Source organism: Lissotriton helveticus, chromosome 8 (assembly GCF_964261635.1).
Source record: "Lissotriton helveticus chromosome 8, aLisHel1.1, whole genome shotgun sequence".
NCBI lineage: Eukaryota > Metazoa > Chordata > Amphibia > Caudata > Salamandridae > Lissotriton > Lissotriton helveticus.
Window position 1 is genome coordinate 1692321227 of NC_136069.1, and position 23807 is coordinate 1692345033.

A 23807-nucleotide genomic window follows, 5' to 3' on the forward strand; every position below is an offset into this window, starting at 1 on the left:
GGTCCGATCATAAGACCGGTAGAGGCGAGGGTATAGCTATTATATTTAAAAAGACTTTTAACTGTCGTACTATTGTAGACTCTGTAACAGATTGTGAAAGCTTGGCCTTCTTTGTAGAGGCCTCTCCTACCAGTACATTTTCTGGCCTTTTATTCTATCGCCCACCTGGCAGTTCTAGACAATTTTTTGAAACACTACCTACCGCAATTTCTGACTTAGCCATTGGACCAGCCAGCTTTACAGTGCATGGTGACCTTAACATACATTTAGATAATCCTCCTGATAACTTGGCTAAAGAACTGATTAAGAATCTGTCAGCACTCCAGCTTATGGAGAAAGTCTTGAAACCCACCCACAATAAGGGTCATTTATTGGATCCAGTTTTAGGCAATTGTAGCGAACTCATGGTAGAACCCCTGTCCCCCTTCCTTGGACTGACCATTTCCTGATCCCTATGACCTGGGAAATTCTTGGACCTGTATACCCCCCAATATAATCTCGGTCCGGGAGCGGAACTGGTCAAGGCTCCCTGTTGATCAGTGGAACCAAGTTCTAAAAATCACTAGACCTACCCATGACCTCAACATTAACTTGGCCAATGCTATTGAATCATTTAACTCTTGGATCCAAGGTTCCTTGGATAATGTACTCCCTAAGAAATCCTCCCATATAACTCACAGACTGAAAAGTGCCCCTTGGTTCACTCCTAAATTGAGGGAACTTAAACAACGCTGCAGTAGGCTTGAAAGGAGATAGAGAATGAATTATTCAGCTCTTAGCAACATTGAATATAGGGATTCTATTAGATCCTATTAATCTGAAATCAAAGTCACTCAATCTGCCTTTTATGAAGAAAAAATTAAGTCAGCTGCAAACTCCCCTAATGACATTTTTAGAATTGCTAAAACTTTAATCAAACTGCCACAGAAACCCCCTGTGCTAGATGATGTCCTTACTCACTGTAATAATTCGGCAGAGTTTTTATTCAGAAAATTCGGGATATATATCTCATTATTTCACCTCCTCAGTCCATTGATCTCATGAACCTCCTTTTCGAGCCGATTATAGCTCAAATCCTACTAACACAGTTTCCCCTGCTAGATCTGGCGACATTGGGGCTAATGATGACGAATATCAAATCGGGCTCTCCTATAGACCCTGCCCCTCCCCAGGCACTCTCTTTGGTCGCAGAGATTATCCTTCCTGTGATTCTTAACCTGGTGAATTCCTCGATCTCTACAGGGGAAGTGCCCTTGCCCTGGTAATGTACAATGGTTAAGGCCCTTCTTAAAAAACCTAACCTGGATCAGGCCAACTTGGCTAACTATCGTCCTATTTCCCTTCTGCCCTGGGTGAGAAAGATCCTGGAGAGACACATAAATACCACACTTGTAGCCTTTCTGGAGTCTAACAATCTCCTTCACCCTTCTCAGACTGGGTTTCGTCCCCAGCTTGGTACCGAGACTGCCCTTCTTGCAGTGACAGAGGAGCAAGATGGATTTTAGATCAAGGGGGCACATCGTCAATTATCCTTCTTGATCTCACTGCCGCTTTTGACACTGTTAACCATGATACTCTGATCCTTAGACTCAGGAATTTAGGAGCATCTGGAACAGCAGTGAAATGGTTACAGTCTTTTCTCAGCGACCGCTTCTTTAGGGTTTTTTAGGGCAATGCTGTTTCCAACCAGTTGCCTCTTAGTTGTGGGGTTCCCCAGGGCTCCACGCTCAATCAATCAAATAACGCTTATAAAGCGCCTGGTTGCACAGCCTGTGCGTGCCCGCGCTGTGACTAGGTCTCATCCGAACAAGGTGAAGAAAGTAAGATCAGACAATGGAATTGTCAGCTGGAAAGAGCCATGTCTTCAGTTTTTGTCGAAGACACACTCAGATAATTCCAGTCGGAGCTCCACCGGGAGCTTATTCCAGTAGGTTGCTGCAAGGAACCTAAAAGAGCGACCGCCCATCCTGGCTCTTCTAATGGCAGGGCTGCGTAATTGACCCGTGCCACTAGACCTTAACCCTCGAGTGGGGACATACGGGCCCCACACTGTTTAATGTCTATATGAGACACCTGGCAGAGATTGTCCATCCATTTGGCATAAAAATCATCACCTGAGCAGATGACTCACAGCTCGTGGTGGCACTTAACTACCCCGAGGGGTCATCAAGTAACCTAGGCTGTTGCCTAGAGGAGGTGGCCATGTGGAGGGAACTCTCATGCCTCAGACTCAACAGGGACAAGACAGAGCTTATGCTCCTGGGCAACTCCCCTTCCTTTAATCCGGCATCTCTTTGGCCAGATTGCCTAGGCCCCGCCCCAGCCCCTAAAGACCAGATTAAGAGCCTTGGTGTATGGCTGGATTGTTCCCTTACCTTCAATCAACAGGCAGCTAAGCTATCAGCAACATACTTTGGTCTATTAAGGATGCTTTGAAAGGTTCTCCCCCTTCTTCCGTTCCATGCCAGAAAAATCATGGTTCAAGTGCTGATCCTCTCCCGTTTGGACTGTGGGAATGCTTTATATCTGGTAGCCCCGCAGTATACCATCAACAAGCTCCAAATTATTCAGAACTGCGCTGACGCAGACTCCTTGTCGGCAGCCTGTTAAACAAGCTCTAAGGAGCTTGAACTGGCTGCCGATTAGGGAAAGGATTCAGTTTAAGGCTAAGTGGCAGGCTCATAAAGCGTTTTAGAAGAATGGTCCGTCTATCCTTCAATCTTTGATCATTCCTTATCAACCGAGGAAAGACCTTCGGTCAACTACCGCTTTCCTTGCCCTTCAACCTAGAATAACGAGAGCCAGATGCGGTGGGCGCTCCTTCTCATATAATGGAGCCATTGGGTGGAATGCCCTCCCACCGCCTCCGGGTAGCCATTGCGCTTTATACATTTTATTTCATTCATTCATAATCTCTTCTGTGGATTTGAGGAGCATCGTTTCTGTAATATGGCATTCTCTGAAACAGTACTGAGTTGGATTCAGAGTCTGAGGTCTGAAAATATTTGGATCATTAGCGTCCAAACTAGGTTTTTTCAGTAGGGGCAGAATTGATGCCTCTTTCCAGTCTCTTGGAAAGTATCCTTCTAGTACATACCCGTCAGTTTTGCGCTTCCGATGTGTCACTTTTAGTGACGCATCGGCGGCGTAAAACATGCCACCTGTTGCGCACTATTTACAAAGTGATGCATCTATGCAGATGCGTCACTTTATAAACCCCTGCGCTACAATATACCTGCGTCATGTATAATGTATGCAGAGGGGGCGTTCCCCCGCAAAAAGCCTCGTAGAAGTGACGCAGTGAAATCTATGAGATTTCACTGCGTCACTTCTAGGACGCCGTTGTGTCAAAATCTTGCGCCTGCCTCACAGCAGGCGTAAGACTGATGCAGGCCCTTTCACATGGGGCTTGCCCCATGTGCCCCATGTGAAAGGACGCATTTCTGGAGTTGCGTCACTTTTGTGACACACTCCAGCAATGCGTCACTTTTGCGCTTACAGATACGTCAGAAATACTGACGTATCTGTAACTCCTTGCGACATGATGCGTCATACTGTAAATATGACGCTTCATTGGTGTCGCAAGGAGTGCGCACTGAGAAGTAACGCATCGCTGCTTTCACGCAGCGATGCGTCATTTCTCATAAATGAGGCCCCTGGTGTTGATAATGGAAGTCAATTTTCGTGACACTGGCTCTGCAGCTAGTTTTACTATGGAGATCTGGCAGGGATCATTAAGCCTGACTTAACTTTAACTTAGCAAGGAGATTGAAAGTGTCTGATTCTGTTAAAAAGGTGATTTGTCAAAAATAAGGGCATCAGTTTTTTTCTGTCATTTGGCCCATTGTATAGTCTGTTGGTGTTTTTGCGGTAGAGTGTGTCAAAATTAGGAAAATACCATTTCCTTTATCAAAGAAGAAATTTGCAACTTTATTACACAATTCTTGGGAAGCTGGGAAGGTAGGAGGAGTTGAGACGGCAAGGAAATGTACTATTTTAAAAAGCTCTTTGGACAAGCTTTTGGCCAGTTTAATTTTATTGGTAAAATACTCTTCTTTCGTTCTTTGAAGCAGCTGTTTATAAAGTATGAGGCTTAATTTGTATTCCTATTTATCCTTATCCTTGTATTCCTTCCTCCAGTTTCTTTCCAAGTGCTTGCAGGCCAATTTTAGGTCCCTAAGCTCCTGGGTGTACCATGGGGAGGAGGGTTGCTGCCTGGTGTGGCGAAGAAGTTTTTTGGGTGCTAACTTGTTACCTGCGTTTTCTAACCAGTTAGTATAGGATCTGGCTGCTTCATCTAGATCTCTAGGAGTTGGGCTAAGAGTCAAGGTTAATAGTTGGTGTAACTCCGCGGCTTCTATCTTATCCAAAGCTCTTTTTTCTAGATATTTTGTTGATAATTTTGGAGCCGTACGATCCGGCAGAGTGAGCTCAAACAATACCGCCATATGGTCGGACCATACCAGGGGAAGAGTGCTTGTGAATAGCAATTGTGCATTGTTAGAAAAAATGCAGTCTAGGGTGTGACCAGCCTGGTGAGTAACACCTGTCACCAGTTGCTCTAAATTGCCGCCCCTCATCAGGTCCAGTAGGCTAATGGTGTCTGGATCAGAGAGTGACTCAAGATGAAAATTGAAGTCTCCTAGAATAGTGTAGGAATTAGTACTAATTGCCTTTTCTGGTATGCTGCCTACTTGTGTTAAAAATCGTCCTCTTGAGCCTGGGTCCTATAGATAAGGGTGCCTTTAAAATTATAATGGTGTGAGAGGTAAAAGCAAAACTCTAGCGCATCACATTCATCATTGGTTATGGGATTGAAAGTAGCTGTGATAGAGTTGTGATAAATATTTGCTAGTCCCCCCTTTCCTCTGTATCCTGTTTAGTGTGTAGCAGAAGTAATTTGGAGGTGTAGCTTTAACTAAGTCCGGACCAAAGTCCCAATCCGTCTATGTTTCTGTAATTAATGCAATAATTATCTTGTCATCCTCTATGAGAGAGGCACAATCAGTGCTGTGTTTGACCAGAGATCTAGCATAAAAAGGGCATACTTTCAAATGGTAAGGACAGCGTCCTTTCCTATTGTGGTTTGCTGGTGTTTTAAGGCAGCTGTAGGTTTGAGCAATAGTTCTGGTAAATTATTAATGCATTCTGGACTGGTGATTTGTGCCTGCAGGGGGTTAGAATCAAATTGAAGGTCACTTCAAGTTAGGGTGGGGGTAATATTGTTAATGTGTTTCAAGAATCCACTTGAGTACTGTAAAGTTTTAAGAGTACCTGATGAAAATTGTGCAGGGGGGCTGGGGCTGAGCACGGAACGAGCGCGGATGGGCCAAGACAGGCTTGCCTTTGGCACGCAAGTGGCGCCCTAGCTCCAATGACAGTTTAAATATTGTCAGGAACATGAAAGCCTAGCCTGCTGATCTGAAATCCACCAAGATGTCTGCCCAAGCACCGGAAATCCCACAATACCACTGCGGAGGACTTTACGACGAGACACGCAATGGCTGGTACAAATGCGCAAATAATTAAAACCAATAAAAGAGTTCTAAAAATATGCAGCATATAACGGAGACTATGCTAAAAAATATCAGTACAAAGCGAAGTGTTTGTCTCTCCCAGCTCAAGCCTCAGGAGGACTCCACATTGCGCGCGTTTAGGGCGACCACTCTTTATTCAGGGATTTGACACCAAGAGAATACAAGCAAGAAACCCTTACCATAGATAGGGTTCCTAAAATGGATGAGAGGCCTCACTCACCAAAGTGGTATGCTTTATTACTGGGCCCCTCCGCACTAAGGTAACCTTCAGCTACACATGATGGGCTCCTCCTGGAACCCTCTTCGAGGAAGAGAGGAAAGTGTGACTAAATCAAAAGAGGAGGACCAGATTAAAAATGCAAGAGAAGCGAAAATGCCTCACTGGATTTACATTATTCCTTCCACCATAGCAAAGGGTTACAAACACTATGCTAGAAAAAGACTGTTCAACTCAGATCTCCAGTTTGCATCTCTTTAAAGTGTTTCTGCCCACTATCAAAGGCCCCAATGGGTCCGGGCCATTCGTAAGTAGTGAAAAAGGGTCTCCTAGTTGTCCCTAAGACTATTCTCTTATTCAGTTAGATATGTTGTTGTCAGTACATTCTTAAAACAATATGGTACACTTTGCCTGCTGGTATCACACAGAATCAGTCTCTTTCACCTGTGAGAGAATAGGCACATTCAATATTAGATGCGAATGTCAGGTATGTTATATCCCAGGGGGATTCATATTTGCGTTGTTCTCCTTCTATATTTTGTTTTTGAAAGACAAAAAATAATAGGAGTTAAATGCATTGAGAGTGACTGTAAACAGCACACAAAACACATGACCTATTCGTGCATATTGGCCATCATCAGAGGAAATGCCTACCGGACTTAGCCCTGTACTGACCCACCTTGCTGTGACCTGTGTTTTGATTGCTCTGGTCAAAGGAATAGAGCAGAATTCTTTGTTGCTTTTACCCATGAATGACTATATTGACTATATTGCAAACAATCTCAAACAGGCCAGTTGTTATCATAGCCAGTAATGCATTGATCCATACTCAATCCACTTAAAGTGACTCCAGCTGTTGTACATCCACTGGTCTAGCTCAATCAGACTAGCCAAGAGATCCTCCTTCAAAGACCGCTTGGACAACAATGCACACAACAGCAAAGAGCTCTTCAGCATTATCTCCTACGCCGGCAACACCCAGCTCATCCTCTCCCTCACAAAGGACCCACACACCGCCAAAACCAACCTCCACGAGGGAATGAAGGCTGTCGCCGACTTGATTAAGAGCAGCCGTCTGAAGCTGAACTCGGACAAGACGGAGGTCCTCATCCTCGGACACACCCCCTCAGCCTGGGACGACTCCTGCTGGCCGACCACACTGGGAACAGCACCAACACCCACCGACCATGCATGCAACCTAGGTTTCATCCTCATCTCCTCCCTCTCCATGTCTAAACAGGTCAATGCCGTCTCCTCCTCCTGCTACAACACCCTCCGCATGCTCCGAAGGATCTACAAGTGGATCCTGACTGAAACAAGAAGAACGGTGACACAGGCCCTCGTCAGCAGCAGACTGCACTACGGCAACGCACTCTACGCAGGAATCCCAGCCAAACACCTACGACGACTACAACGCATCCAAAACGCCTCCGCCCATCAACGTCCCCCGCTGCAACCACATCACCCCCCACCTGAGAGACCTACACTGGCTCCCCGTCAACAAGAGGATCACCTTCAAGCTCCTCACCCACGCACACAAAGCCCTCCACAATGCCGGATCAGCCTACCTGAACAGCAGACTCAGCTTCCACAACCCCACCCGATATCTCCGCTCTGCCCTCCTCGCCCTCGCTGCTGTCTCCCGCATCCAAAGGACGACCTCCGGTGGCAGATCCTTCTCCTATCTCACCGCCAAGACCTGGAACACCCTCCCTACCCACATACGACAGGCTCAAGACCTACTCACCTTCAGAAGGCTCCTCAAGACCTGGCTCTTCGAGCAGTAGCAGCACCCCCCCTCCCCTCAGCGCCTTGGGACCCTCACGGGTAAGTAGCGTGCTTTATAATTAGATTGATTGATTGATTGATTGATTGATTTATTGATTGAATGGTAGAAGGGAAGGTCACATCATCTAACTGTGGCCAGTGACTATCTCCCAATAGCTCTGGGCACATCAGCATATGAAACGTGGGTGTTGATGTTTTGTGATGTAGAATGTCACAACGTTGTATTTGTTCTAGACTAGACAAACCTGCTGCCATCTTTGAACTGCTGATATGGGGTTAGGGCAAGTCAAATTATAGAAGCACTATGTTTTTTGGCCATTTTAAAATAGATTCACACCATTACTAATGTGTCAGGCATATACTAGTATAAATAATCCTGTTTATTGTGTGTTATTACCAAAACCAAGGCCCCTGGAATTATGCAGCAAGGGAGGACCATATCATTCAGCGGCATTAACTAAATTATGCAGCAAGAAAAAGCAAGTTGTGAAGCGTAATGTTGCACATTATAAAGCAGTATTACTTCACCGTTGTCTCATTATTACACACTAACACTGTCTGGGCAAATACGTCTCCTCATAAATCTCAGTGTAATATCTAAATACAACAATCTGCAACTGAAGAGTGATCTGCCTCTGAGAGATAAATGGCCTGACACTCTGTGGCAACACGTGGTAGTGCTTTTAGTACATTTTGATGTGTTTAAGCAATACATTTATTTCTAAAATCTGCAAAGTGTGCATCAAATGATGGATTGTGTAGTAAGTGTGGCAAACCCATAATTATGCAGAAAACAGAGAATCACATAATTCCTTTGTCCCTGGTCCTAAACAATGATTATAGCTAAGTGTAATGTTTAAGTGGTATGTTTGATGTTTAACTGAGTATGGCTGATGTTTATTGATGTGCATGGTTTGTTGCATGTTACTATCATCTGTATTTGCCAGCTCCAGTTCAGCGGACTGGTTACTCCATCACCAATGTGACACAAATCTCATCCCCCATATTACAAGTGCTATTGGATATAATGCACTTGTGATAAGACAGACTGGATAACTGTCACATTTGTAATGGGGTAACCCATCTGCCGAATTCTAGGCCAGGTTCACTATGTCTGGCATAAGATAGTGCTCTGCACAAAAAAAATTAAGACAGTTCCATCTTTTTATGTGCAAAGTTCTCTTTCCCAGCCGCGTAGTCTCGACAATTGAAAAACTACTATTAAATCATTGTGAATACAGAAAATGAGTATGTTTTTCACAAAAGTATATGTTTACCTTTTTTAATAAGGCCCTGTATATATGATTTTGGCCATATTGATCTCATTAATGTGGAAAAGATTCATCCCCTCTGTACTCATCTAGGTTTTATTAGGTTAATGAAAGGATAGGGGCAGATAGAACTAGAGTTGGTTCAGTTCAGCATCATCGTTGAGCCCAATCATATGGCTCCTGAGCCAAAACAACTACCATTGCTCATTGTCTAGCAATAATGTAATGTTTTTGAGTTTGAGTTAACGTTGGGTGCTTTCCCTATGACAGTCCATCCTAAAATCCAGATAAGTGTGTTGCTTTTCCTCCGCACAGGTGATATCTTTCTATTTTGGTTTGGGACCCCCTGGTGAATTTGATACCTAACTCTACTGGTTTTGGTCTAGCATTGAAAGAGCGATCTCTCATACCTTTTCCTTGATTCAAAGTTTACAGTCATGTATCTAATGTGTTGCTCCCAACGCTCAGAATCCTCCAATTCATATTAATATTTTTTATGTTATTGGAAACTAGTAAGATGTGACCATAACAATCTTTTTTGATTCGTGTTTGAGATGGTATGGTAGACAGCATCCTTTTTGTTGCCTGCCCTTTTATACATTGATGTATGATCTGCTTGGTGGCTGGATCCAAATATTGTTTTCCGAGTTGGACTCGGACAAACAGGATGCCATTCGAAGCCTTTCCGACCGACACTGTAATCGGCCCCTACGATGGAGGAATCAAACTCAATTCCAATACTTTCACTGTGACAGTTGTGGAAGGATCAGACACTTAAGTGACAGTGAAATAGACAGATGCTCCAGTGAGGATTGAAGATGAAGATATAATGTTCCTAGAAGATTTGAGGAGACCTCTCAAATGCGTATGAATAATAAACAGCTCCTCATTCGAAGTTCTGAAGAAATCCTCTTGGAATAGTGAGTTATGCAATAAATGTCACACCTGGATAAACTTGTCTGAGCGAAAGTGTTAAATGAAGGTCAGAGCGTCAATTGATGCAAAATAAGACTGATATCTCATGCAATGCCTCCTTCTGACCCACTGAAACTAGAAAAAGTGGTAAATACTAACCCAGATATCCGCATTTATCAGCATGGTTATTGCCACCTATTTACACCATGACGTAGAAAGAGTCCTGTAGGGGCCGATTCACAGAACTAACTTAAGACAAAATTCTAAACTTACTACTTTTGGTATTCACAGATGTTAGGAGTTTGACTTAAGACAGACTTAAGTTAGGATTTTGTCTTAAGTCTGTCTTAAGTCTGTCTTAAGACAAACTTAAGACAAAATCCTAACTTCTGTGAATACCAAAAGTAGTAAGTTTAGGATTTTGTCTTAAGTTAGTTCTGTGAATCGGGCCCGTAGAGTTTAAAGTGAATTCTAATCTTAGAAAATACATTGGATCTTCAATAAATACAATGAAACATTACTTTGAATACTGGCTTTTCTGAACACTAAAGTTTAATAGGAATACATGTTCTGAGGACAGCATAATAAAAGAAACTGATCAGGATTCCATTAAATTTTTTTGAACTGTAGCAATGTCCCTTGACAGCCAGATAGGGAGGGACATAGCATTTTGTCTGGTTATCATTGATAATCGAGTGATCTTTGATTAACTCACAAAACACTGGCAAGTAATAGAACAGGTCAAAGAAATTGGATCGGATTTTATTTCATTTACTGTGAGGCTCAGATCTGAGAGGTAAAGCTGATACTAATTTACCAATTTATTTGATGCTCATCTGTTGATGATGACATACATTTTGATGTATCTATAGTGTATCCTATGGGGAAACTGATTAAGAATGGTATTAAACATTATCAGTGTTCCAGAAAATAAAACTCATCACAGGCCATCATACTGCTTTGACTTTATTAACTGTGTGCATTTTTCTTACTAAATAAGATCTTTTGTTTCTTTCGGGCCTTACAAGAATGATGTAACACTTAGGAAAGAATATAAACCCCAGCAGCCCTGCACTGGAGCACAAGATGGCAAACACCTCCACGGCCACCATGTACTTTCCCCGTGTGCTCAGGTGTGCCGGTATGAAGGAGATCCACACACTGACAAACACCAGCATACTGAAGGTGATCAGCTTGGCCTCGTTGAAGGTTCCGGGCAGATTCCTTGAAAGAAAGGCCACAATAAAGCTGATTGTGGCCAGGAGGCCCATGTATCCCATCATGGAATAGAAGAAGATGGTGTCTCCTTCATTACATTCAACAATTGTTTTGTCATTATAATATGTCATAATTAGATCAGGAAATGGAGAAGAGTTGATGATCCATGTAATACAAATTGCAATTTGTACTAAAGAGCAAAAGATTACTATACAACATGGCATCTTTGAACCCAGCCATTTACGTGCAGCACTATGGGGATCGCTCGCTTTGAAGGCAATAACAACAATAATGGTTTTTGCCAGAACAGTGGAGACACTGATGGAAAATACAACACCAAACACAGTCTGCCTAAACATGCAGGCAAGCTGACTGGGATAGCCAATGAACATGAAGGAGCAGAGGAAGCAGCACATGAGGGCAACAAGAAGCAGGTAACTGAATCCACGATTGTTGGCTTTGATGATGGGAGTATCTTGGTACTTGAAAAAGAGAAACAGCGCAAATGCAGTCAGTAAGATCATGGTGGTGGCAGAAATAGTGAGAATCAGACCCAGCGGTTCTTCAAATGTTAGGAACTCCATCCTTTTTTTAATACATTGATCTCGCCTCTCATTAGACCATTCATTTTCTTTACATTTCACACAGTTTATTGCACCTAAATAGAAATGTAAACATTCAGTAGAATTCTAATAAATTAAAAAATAATACAAATCTGTATTAGATCCCAGGGATTAAGCAGTTCTGATCATGTTACAAACTGAGCTAAAATAGTATACAAGGATCAGCTTTGAAAAAAATCAGTCTTTTGATGACATTGGAATATTGATGGAACCTTATTGAGCAAACCTGAAACACGTTGCCCCAGATTTTGAAAGTGATATTGCAAATGTCCATGCTGCCTCTGCATGTTGGGGTAATTTATAAAGTGTAGACTTCATGTGGAGCAGTAGAACAATGTCCACAGAAGTGGGCTGGCTCAGAGAAATGTAAACACAGCAAGGGACACAATCCAACACATCCCCCTACATAGATACAGCATAGAATCAAAGTTGACTAGAATGCAAAAACAAATCTCTAAAGGACAAAATAATTTACAAAGGCATAAATAAATGTAAACTTTACCACCATAAATGTAGTCTTCCTTGGGTGGTTTCCTGTTTCTTTTGCTACTGATCTTTTCACCACTCTCTTGACCCCTCCCTGCATCCACCAAACTTCCATCACATGGGCCCCCTCTACTACTTGATTCCACTTTTTATTCCGCCTCCTCAACACTACTCGACACCCCAATCACATTCTTTCTGCATGCCTCCTACACATTCACTTCAAATGACAACATGGGCCCCCTCACATTCACGCTCACTAACAACATAGGTTCATCATCATCCACACATTTAGCTGCTCTTCTCCTTGGGACATGGCCAACATTCCTCCACATTCCTCCACCGCTCCTTTCTCCCCAACACTAAACATTTGAAGTTCCATGCCCTACATCACTAAGATGAACCTTATTATGTAGCACTTCCACCAATTCAGCAGGATAAAAAAAAAAGGTTTTCTTGGTTGTAAACCATGCCTGGCTTCTTTATGTAGACCAATTCACCCATCTTAAACTTCACCATTGCTCCACACAAGAACCAAATAACCAAGCTGGATTAAACTTGGTTTGAAGATTCCTCCCTCTCACAATCAAAAATGGGAAAACCCAAGTTTCCTCTCTACTCACTACTCTATAAGCCCACACAGTTTTTCCCAATGGAACAGCATAATCAACTTTATAGGCAATAGCTGACAGAAATACCTCTTTAAGCACCAGGGTCAAGCTCTCCACCTTCTAATTGCCACTGGGATTGTACACGGATGTAGTTCTATGTTTCACACCAATTATTTTGAAATACAACTTAGGGCCTGTTGGACCTGCGATGGGCAAGCCCAGCACAAAGGGGGTAGCTTGGCTCAAGTGACAAGGCAAGTGAAGGCTGTAGTGTTAAGCCGGCTCTGACCCAATAATAACTCCTTGTACATCCACACCAAAAAGAAGGACACCACACCACTGCTGTAGAAAAATACGATTCCTTTATATAAAAGTTCTTTGTTGTAAATAGGGTTGACTGGGAAAGCACATATACATTTCTTTTGGTCATACAGTTCTGGTAATAAATAGTATTAATAAATAGAAAAACTTCAGGAATGAGCATCAGAATAAATATCAGAATAAATATCAGGATAAATATCAGAATAAATATCAGGATAAATATCAGAATAAATATCAGAATAAATATTGGTTCATTTAAATAAACAACCACATGTTTCTTCTGGTATCGCTGCCACCAATTAAATACTTTAGAATCATTACATGTGCAATACGTTTCAAATGGGAAAGATAACTCTTACAGTTTATGCTGTTTTCAATGACCGGGTATACGGCTTCTCTGAGCACAAAATAAGGTTTGGGACTCTTTATTAATCATTCAGGGCGTATGCGCGTACATCTAAAAGGCAAGGAAACACAGTAAATACATCATTTGCACTCGGCGGTCACCGGGATAGGATCTCTGCTTTTGCTGGTGAAGTCTATGCGCGCCTACGGGCTTTAGCACCACTAGAGTACAGGTGGCACCAGTTCAAAGTCTTTAGACTGACGAACGGGCTGCCGGAGAGGTCACACAACCTTCGCGCACAGTCAAATGAATGCCGGTTCACAGTTCCTTCACAACGCTGCATTCACTATGAAGAAACGGGCCCACCTCACATCGGCTGCAATCAAAATACGATTCAGTCGGGCACAGCACTTCTCTCGTCAGCGACGGGGCTCTCAGGGGCTCCACGGACCTCCCTCCGACTTCCGCATACAGGGTGGTTCCTGCCCACAGCTACAGCTCCCGGGTCACTGGGGAGTGGCAGAGACGCTAGTCCCGCCCACCGAATGCCGGCCTTTCCCCGCCCCGCCCCGGCGCACCACCTCACCTTCAATCTGCGCAGGTAGCGTTCTACGCTGGTGGGTCTCGGAGACGTCCGAGCTCCCCTCTAGAGGCACCTGTCGCGAAGGGGGCTCAGCTGACGATCGCGGTCGCGGCGAACTTGCTCTCGCCTCGCGACTCGATAAATCGATCACAGTTCACCACCGGGGGGGCGGGGAGGCACACAAATCTGGCCACAGTCTTTGGGGGCAATGAGGTACTCGCTGGGCAGGTGCTGTAGGCGCTAGATCACTTCTCACGTAGCTGACTGGAACGCCAGTCAGACACAACGCCAGCAACCCTTTGCTGCTCTACTGCCTGCGCTACCAGCCACCTCAGGGGTCAACAGGGCAGGTGTCAATCTGGTGTCAAGTCTGGAATCTCTTCTTCTCTAGTCTAATCAATCTTCATCTAAAATGGCCACCAGGGACTGGGCCTTATATAGCCAGTGCCCTGGGGTACTGGCACGAGCCAGAAGGTTCTAGAACCTTCTCTGGCTGTGACAATGACATGGCACTCTTGAGGGGTATTTAGGACACTCACAGCCACCTTACTGGGGTTCTAGAGCAGCCATTTTGTGTACCTGAGGAAAATAAAGGAATTCCTGTCAGAAATGCGCGCCAAACAAAGGGCGCCAAAACCTCAAAAGGCCAGGGTTCATGAAGGCTCCAATGGGAGTCACTTCACATGAGGAAAAAGGGTGTCCACCATTTTAGGTTCATTTATACAGGTTGACAACCCCAGTTTGTAATGCCACAGGTTTGGGCCAGGCGCCTTGTAAATAGGTGCCACAAACCTTGTGAGCAACTGGGCGTCAAGGAACATCTAACCCCATGAGACAACACATAAAAAGTCCTGGTAGACAAATAAAAAGCGACAAATTTTGGGAGGGACAGGGGAACAAAAGAAATCATAGTGGTGAGGGGACTCTCAGAAGCAGACGGGTCTAACAAGGCCTCATTACGATGTCTATCGAAAAGCTTTCTGACTGACTCCATGTCGTAATTAGTTCCGACTGACACGCAGTCGGAGGTTCCAACCAACAGAATATGATGCTTCCAAACTCTGTCCGGAAAGTCTCCCATTGACTTCGATCGGAGCCTGTGTTCCGACTGACGACACAGGTTCTCATTGAAAAAAGGGGTGGTTGTGGAAAACCTTGCACCCTGTGGCGTGCACCCCATGGTGCCTGTCACAATGGGCATGACTCTACAAGAGGGTCCCGTAGGTACTCCCTGGCCCCAACTGGAGGCCTCAGGACGAAGGGGGGACTGCTAGGGACCCCCAAACTCCATTTTTGTCGGCCTTTTCATGTCAAATGGATGTGTTGGAAAGGCTGTTGGAATCCAACAACCTAATCGGACGTTCAGAAGTGCTGTCCATTGAGGTGTACGAATCAGCTCTGAACGACTCAGAGTTTATGAATGCCGGTCGGCACCGAGTAGGAATGACCGAGCGGTTTCCTTCTAGCATAATCAGTTGGTCAGAAATGTTTTCAAGTCAGTCGGAAATAACAAGGACCCCCTGTTATGTAACTGAATTTGTTATACAGGGAAAGTAATCAATGTAAAGAAAAAACTGGAACTCGAATAATACATGCAGGGAGAGGTGACAAAGGGAAAGCACAACAATCAATTAAAAAACAAAGGGTTGTATTTATTGTTGAATGTACATCTTCATAATAAAAGCATTCTAATTCAAAGACATAAAAAACGAATATTTATGTAAACAATAAATCAAATACAAACAATATAATTATAACACAATTGTACAAAAATTCATAAAACAGTGGCAGACCAATATAGTCATCGACGCGCGTTTCGGCGTATTAAAGAAAACGCCTTCTTCAGGAGCCACCTTAAAATCTGAAAAACATATATACAATAAATTAAAAACATGTAAGGGAGTATCTCATACTCCTATCTTTTTCATACTAATACATATACATTTAGTTGTGCTTACATATCAATATCTCCCTACTTATGCAGCTAGCCATTGTAGCTGCAAAAGGTACAAACTCATTAATTTATATTTGAGCAGTGGTGTGGGGTCCACTCAGCAGATCTGCAAAGAGGGATTCAAACGGTATTTCTATGCAAATAAGGGCAGTTGACTCGCATTTACACAAAATGAATGAATGAAAATCCAGAGCATGCATATTTAGTTAAATACATGCATACACTACGAGGACATGGGATAAATGTTCTCTTAGTGTTCCTTATTTTTAAGTAGGTCAAAACCGAATGAATTATTTTGGACCTGGGCAGTCAAAACTTACGGAAACATGAGCGTGCATGCTTAATTAAACTCATACCTGACCCGAGAGAACACGTGGTAAAGGTTCTCTTAGTATTCCTTATTAAAACATCAAGGCCGGATGGAGCTCTTGTATCTTTACTTTCCTATCGCCTCGGTGGAATCACATCTCACTCCACTGAACTTGTTATCTAGAGTGATACAAATACACCTGTTGTAAATATGGGCTAGTCAAACAAATTTGTGCCTCTAAATTAGTTTTGGGTGCAACGTGACTAACAGTTTATTGTTCATTGTCACCAGTGATATTCTCAAGCTGACGTTGAAATTTGAGCAGCACATGTATGTAGATTGAAAAAGGTGCCCCTATGTTATAAAGTGCTCCCATCTACTTTTTGGAATTGGTTTCAGTTTGCCTTAAATTTTAAGTCTACCAGATGTTTTTAAATATCTAGTAATAGTATGATGGGACTTTATTTTATATTTATTTACTAAGATTTGTAGAAGCATCCTTAATTCAAAAAGTTGAAATAAAAATGAATAAAGGGACATAGAAAAAAAGAGAGAGAAACCTGCTCTTAGACTTATAAATCGAGTGTTTGCCTTTATCTGCCTGTATTTGGTGTACTAGTGAGCAAAATGCAACGTGAATGTTTGAAGGCAGAGTGAGTGGAGACACTCCTAATCTTCCTATATGCAGAATGCTGCAACATGACAAGAACCGTTGCGAGCTACAGGAGAGAAAAAGATCTTACCGAATGGGAAGCGAACAGGAAGGTATGTCTGGGTACACAAAGACGCCTTCGTCAGTCCTCGGTACAAAGTGTTTAAAAATATTCAAACATAGGGGCCACATTCAGGGTATTCACCGGCCTCCCTTTACTAACTAACTAACTAACTTTACTAACTCTTAGTACAGTACCGAAGAGTTAGTAAAGGGAGGCCGGTGAATACCCTGAATGTGGCCCCTATGTTTGAATATTTTTAAACACTTTGTACCGAGGACTGACGAAGGCGTCTTTGTGTACCCAGACATACCTTCCTGTTCGCTTCCCATTCGGTAAGATCTTTTTCTCTCCTGTAGCTCGCAACGGTTCTTGTCATGTTGCAGCATTCTGCATATAGGAAGACTAGGAGTGTCTCCACTCACTCTGCCTTCAAACATTCACGTTGCATTTTGCTCACTAGTACACCAAATACAGGCAGATAAAGGCAAACACTCGATTTATAAGTCTAAGAGCAGGTTTCTCTCTCTTTTTTTCTATGTCCCTTTATTCATTTTTATTTCAACTTTTTGAATTAAGGATGCTTCTACAAATCTTAGTAAATAAATATAAAATAAAGTCCCATCATACTATTACTTGATATTTAAAAACATCTGGTAGACTTAAAATTTAAGGCAAACTGAAACCAATTCCAAAAAGTAGATGGGAGCACTTTATAACATAGGGGCACCTTTTTCAATCTACATACATGTGCTGCTCAAATTTCAACGTCAGCTTGAGAATATCACTGGTGACAATGAACAATAAACTGTTAGTCACGTTGCACCCAAAACTAATTTAGAGGCACAAATTTGTTTGACTAGCTCATATTTACAACAGGTGTATTTGTATCACTCTAGATAACAAGTTCAGTGGAGTGAGATGTGATTCCACCGAGGCGATAGGAAAGTAAAGATACAAGAGCTCCATCCGGCCTTGATGTTTTAATAAGGAATACTAAGAGAACCTTTACCACGTGTTCTCTCGGGTCAGGTATGAGTTTAATTAAGCATGCACGCTCATGTTTCCGTAAGTTTTGACTGCCCAGGTCCAAAATAATTCATTCGGTTTTGACCTACTTAAAAATAAGGAACACTAAGATAACATTTATCCCATGTCCTCGTAGTGTATGCATGTATTTAACTAAATATGCATGCTCTGGATTTTCATTCATTCATTTTGTGTAAATGCGAGTCAACTGCCCTTATTTGCATAGAAATACCGTTTGAATCCCTCTTTGCAGATCTGCTGAGTGGACCCCACACCACTGCTCAAATATAAATTAATGAGTTTGTACCTTTTGCAGCTACAATGGCTAGCTGCATAAGTAGGGAGATATTGATATGTAAGCACAACTAAATGTATATGTATTAGTATGAAAAAGATAGGAGTATGAGATACTCCCTTACATGTTTTTAATTTATTGTATATATGTTTTTCAGATTTTAAGGTGGCTCCTGAAGAAGGCGTTTTCTTTAATACGCCGAAACGCGCGTCGATGACTATATTGGTCTGCCACTGTTTTATGAATTTTTGTACAATTGTGTTATAATTATATTGTTTGTATTTGATTTATTGTTTACATAAATATTCGTTTTTTATGTCTTTGAATTAGAATGCTTTTATTATGAAGATGTACATTCAACAATAAATACAACCCTTTGTTTTTTAATTGATTGTTGTGCTTTCCCTTTGTCACCTCTCCCTGCATGTATTATTCGAGTTCCAGTTTTTTCTTTACATTGGTTCAAGTCAGTCGGAAACATGGGTTCCGACACAGGTTAGGAAAATCCGAATGCCATTCAGTGCCTTTCCAACCAATATCGTAATGAGCCCCTTAGACATGAATTGTGTACCATTGTCACTAATAACACTTGAGGATATCCCTTCTTACACAAAACCTGATCCAAGATACATAAAACATATTGGTGTTTGCTATTTCATCAACTTTCACCACTTTGGAATAAAATCAATAGGAACACTAACATATTGGGGTGGAGTGCCTATTGGTCACATAATATTACCAGCAACAATTTAACGGAGATTTTTGTGGTTATGCTTCCTACCCATAGGTGGTCTCAAAGTTTACAGAGGTTTATTAAGTTTTGAAAAAAATGCATATTCCCTGACATGTACTCTACAGCCATATCTGCTCCTGGCCGCCAACATAAATTCTTAACAATAGATTTCATCCTAACAATGAAAAATCGTTTTCATGGCAAAATTGAATAATTCCAGTAGGTTACTTAAAGGAATGATTCTGTCCACTCTCAAAATCACTCCATTTTCCAAGGAGAGTTTAAATCTCACTTCCCAGAATGACCTCAATGTTTTACCTAAGAGCTACTTCCTTAGTTACTTAGGAAGTTATAAACGTACACCCCTTTGCTAAATTAATTATTTTGATATTCCACCTGCCATTGTTAATTTTTCACTGCCCCTACACCCTGATCATATGCCAAGGCTACAAGCAATTTATTCCATGTTTCATCCTCACATTCTTTCAATTGTGAAGAAATCTGGGATGAAAAATCTACGACCACATTGTCTTTTTTCCAGATACAGACACAACCATGAAGAAGTCGTCTTGCATCCACATGGATAGCCTTGCAACTCTTGCTGAAATATTAATAGTACTGTCACTACTCGATCAAAACTCTAGGACTGTAGCGCTATTAATGGATTGTTCTATGTTACTAAAATGATCTTCACATTGTGTAGACCACTCAAAATTAGCTTTGTTCTTTAACAACTGTCTGATGTTGTACAATTTCACTGCATAATGAGGAATATATTTTAAGAAATATTCTACAAGTGTGGGTTTAGGTCTAGCACTATATTCATTGATATTGTTCCCTAGATATGTTGCATTATTCTTATTGATAATATCATTGAATGTGAGGTCAATGTACGCACTAATATATGTACACATAACAATGTCAATACCGTTGAATTTGATGTCAACATACGCCATAATATGTGTACACATGACAATGTCAATACCGGTAAATACAATGTCAAAGTATGACATGACAAATGTATGCATAATAATGAGAATGTTGGTATACATGATGTCAATGACTGCCATGTTATATGTACACAGAATGTGGTGTATTTCTTGCATGGCCCGTTGTTGTTTTTCCTATATTAGCCTAGTTGTGCACATTGTAGGCAACTTTTATTTTGCACACGTTACTACATAACACTGTTGCCGTTGAGCCACATTGTATTTTCATGCAAAAAATGCATGTACATGTTTTCGTATTTCATTCTTTTCCTGGAATATAGTTGGAACACCCTAGACAATGTCAAACAACATTGCCCCTTGCTATTCTCTCTGGTCAGACACTAACACATAGACATCAAGAGAATGCAGCTGCTGTTTGTGAGTACACTTATCATGTAAGTAACCGAGGACAGGGGTTCTGAAAAAACACTCTGAGCGAATGTCCTGAAGCAAGAGTGCTGTATCAGCTGAGGTGCAGAGCAGCCACCTATGGGTGGTGAGGTACGGGGTCCACCACTAATCCCAGAGATCTATAATATATAATAATTTAGCTTTAGTAGAAAAAGGGTTGTTTCAGCTAATTTGTCTTATAACATGACAGGGTATATGGTTTGTTAACCATGCTAATTATATTTTTGATGGGCGATTGTTGTCTGATTGTGGTGCAAATATTGCATATTAGAGCACGATAGTTTAGATAAACAAAGCAAACTTCTTTTGTGTCTTTTTTATCTTATTGTGGACAAGTACAAGTAAAAGAGTGAAAGGGTGTGTCCAATTACCACGATGCCTGAAAGTGTCGACAGTGTTGTCTTCTAGGCTGCCAAATCATGTGATTCTCTGGAAAGGTTGGGAGGGGGCAACTGAGGCTCCTTAGGTAGTCGGACTCAGGCTCATAGATACTGCGGTGATGTGATGACTCCCCCCCTTAACCATCATCAGAATGTATCTTGCCTTACGCACTTTTGGGCATGCAACATTCTTCAGTAAATTTTAAGATCAAATCCATTCAGATTTGCTTGCTAAACACTGAGAAATGTTATCTACCTAAATTAGCAACAGACACACTATCTTCAACAATCATAACATTTTCCTTACTAATTGGATCAATATTAATATGTAAATTCTTCTGATTGAACCAACCAAGAACTGAAGGTCCTTTACCAGCTATGTACAATTCCCCACATGTATACCTGTGTTTGAATTTGAATCTGAAACCAAGCATATCAATCTTTCACTGCTGCACCCCTCTTGGGCTGTGTCTGGTTTTACCAATTTGTTTTAATTTCATACACACACTTTTCCTTTCAAATTTTACAATAGTATAAGGTGACCCCGAATCCGCATAAATGTTTATTCCAATCCCACCTATAATTATGCAGCACTCAGGTTTACAGTTACAACCACTCACACTCATAGGTTCATTATATCTGGATTCTTCACTGTCAGACCCATTTCAAATATGGGTGTTGTCACCTACAAACTTTATTCTGTTCCTCTTCCTACGAGCCCTTGCAAAATGGACCATTATGTCACAACTGCTGCATTCCTGCTTAAGAGCAGCACTGTTTTTGCCACAACATTTACACCTTGTGCCACCTTTGGGTTTCTATTGTTCTTTAGACTGTGGAGCATGGCTCTTAATACCAGAAATTCTATTAACTGAGTTAACTGCAACACCTTGTTTTAAAGCTACCTCACAGCTTCACGGAATCTCTGCCTATCATTCAATAGCTGTGTCCTCCGATGTGGAGTCTCCATTCACCCAAAGTCATTCCTGATTGGCTGGATTACTTGCATTCGTGACTACTTGAACACTAATAAGGTCACCCTGCAATGCACCAAACTTGCAGTCAGAAGCCAATTTCTGTAGTTCCGCCACATATCATATACATCCACTGTTTCATCCTAATTTTGTTGCCTTTGTTAAAATGTATATCTAATTAAACCCATACATACTTTCTAAGTCAAGAATGTTCAGCATTGAACACATTAAAATCACCTACAATAACTGTTTTAGACATAAAATTATTGTGCAATTTAACTCTGTAGGTCCGAAAGAGTGCACATAAATCATTTTCTGCTTTTCCACCAGCATTTTCCCATCTTCATCTATTTCTGCCAAGCAGTTTAGGAAATAACCCTTCCATTCTACTCATCTCAGAGAAGGTTCCCAATAAAGAGACCAAAAAGGCTGGGATGGACTAATGCTGACATTTTGGGAGCTTGGGGTAGTAATGGACTAGTTAATTTGCACCATGTAACCGAATCGCGCATTGTCCAATGTTCACCATTAACAGCCCATAGTCCCAAGTTCCAATTAACTAGTCCAATCTTTTGATGGGAGACCGCTCATGAGTCACAACAATCACATCGTAATAGGTTTTCGAGAGAAATCACCTCAATGAGACCCAGAATGTGCTCCCTCGTGTTTTTCTCACAGCCACACAGTTCCCCCTAGGTTTCCATTGTGTTGCCAACCCTCACATGGGCAGAAATCCAAATCAAGATGATGCATCCAATTTCCTAGGCCAAATAAGGTCACTTCCCCAAACCATAAAGGTGCCAAAGCAAATTCACATGACTACACGTCCCGACATGACAATGCCACCCAGAGGCTTACACCCTCCTCAGTAGCAGCCGCATGCAACCCACAAGAGGCATGAGGGACAAAGTGTGGAGTGTTGTGCAGAGCGGTGTCCCTTTCAAAAGTAAAAGAAATCCTTCCTCATCTAAAAAGTGTAACCAAAATCCAATGCGTTGTGGCAACAGTTGTTGCAACTGATGCAAGGTAAAGAAAAAAATAACAAAACCTTTACCGATGAAGTATAAATGGTAATATTATAAAGTACTAGACCGCCCTACATATATTGGAAATGACTTTATTCTGTTTATAGAATCTTTTTCAATCACCATCACTGCCACAATGCAGGAAGTCCCCCCCACCTCGGTGCCTTGAGACCCTCACAGGTGAGTAGACGTGCTTTATAAGATTCTGATTGAGTAATTGATTGATTCACAAAAGTATCTACAGCCTCGGTGCCACATAAGCTGGTCAGTCAGCGTCTCTCACACCAGTCTCAACCTACATCAGCTGTCAATTGGATGGTGATAAAATACCAAGTCATAGGAAGGACAGGGGAGCAGGGTGAAAGGGAAAAGGAAAATGTGAACGAAGAGGTGGAAAGGTGAAAACATATGACGATAGCAAAATTATAAATTAATTGTAACGTCCAATCCTCAATTAGTTTTCCCTGCAATCGTAGACCTGAGTTCCACCTTAGGTGCACTCCAGACCGCGCATCACTACAATGTAGTGTCCCAGTACACCTCGGTAGTTGAGAATCGCTGCTTTATTGTCTGGAGTACAAAGTAATAGTGGAGACCACACACTGACATCTGCTCAGCTTCTCCATCAATATCCCTCTCGTCACAGGATATAGAACACTGCACAGGAGTACCAACAATCTCACCCATCTACAAAAAAACTGAAAGAAAACAAATGTGGATTAACACAGTGGGACTGTAATACCACTAGAAGGAAGAACTGTACAATGTGTACAATTTCACTAGGTGAAATGGCATTATCTAAGAGAATATTGGAAGTCTATTGCCTTCACCAAGAGAATGCGTTGTAAACTGTGATTCTCCAAGAACAGCTAGACATCAACTTAATCCTCATACTGTCATTGCTTCTGTTAATGCTGCTGCTGTTTACTTGCAGTTGTTGTTTGTGGAGCACTAAATATAAACCTCCATATTTTACAATGTCCCCTTCACGAGGTCTCTGAGAAGATATCTTTTGACATGCAAAAGATAGAGATTTTTCATAAAGGTCACACTTAATGACAAAATCCACAATCTGTAAATT

At 41.9% G+C, this 23807-nt stretch overlaps 1 protein-coding gene across 1 annotated transcript in view; it reads right to left on the reverse strand.

Moving 5' to 3' along the window:
- Positions 1–23807, reverse strand: part of LOC144774110 (extracellular calcium-sensing receptor-like) — a 104560-nt gene that overhangs the window by 24007 nt on the left and 56746 nt on the right. The window contains exon 6 of the mRNA XM_078659136.1: positions 10754–11604. Within this exon, the coding sequence (XP_078515262.1) occupies positions 10754–11604 (851 nt within the window). The remainder of the gene's footprint in view (positions 1–10753; positions 11605–23807) is intronic.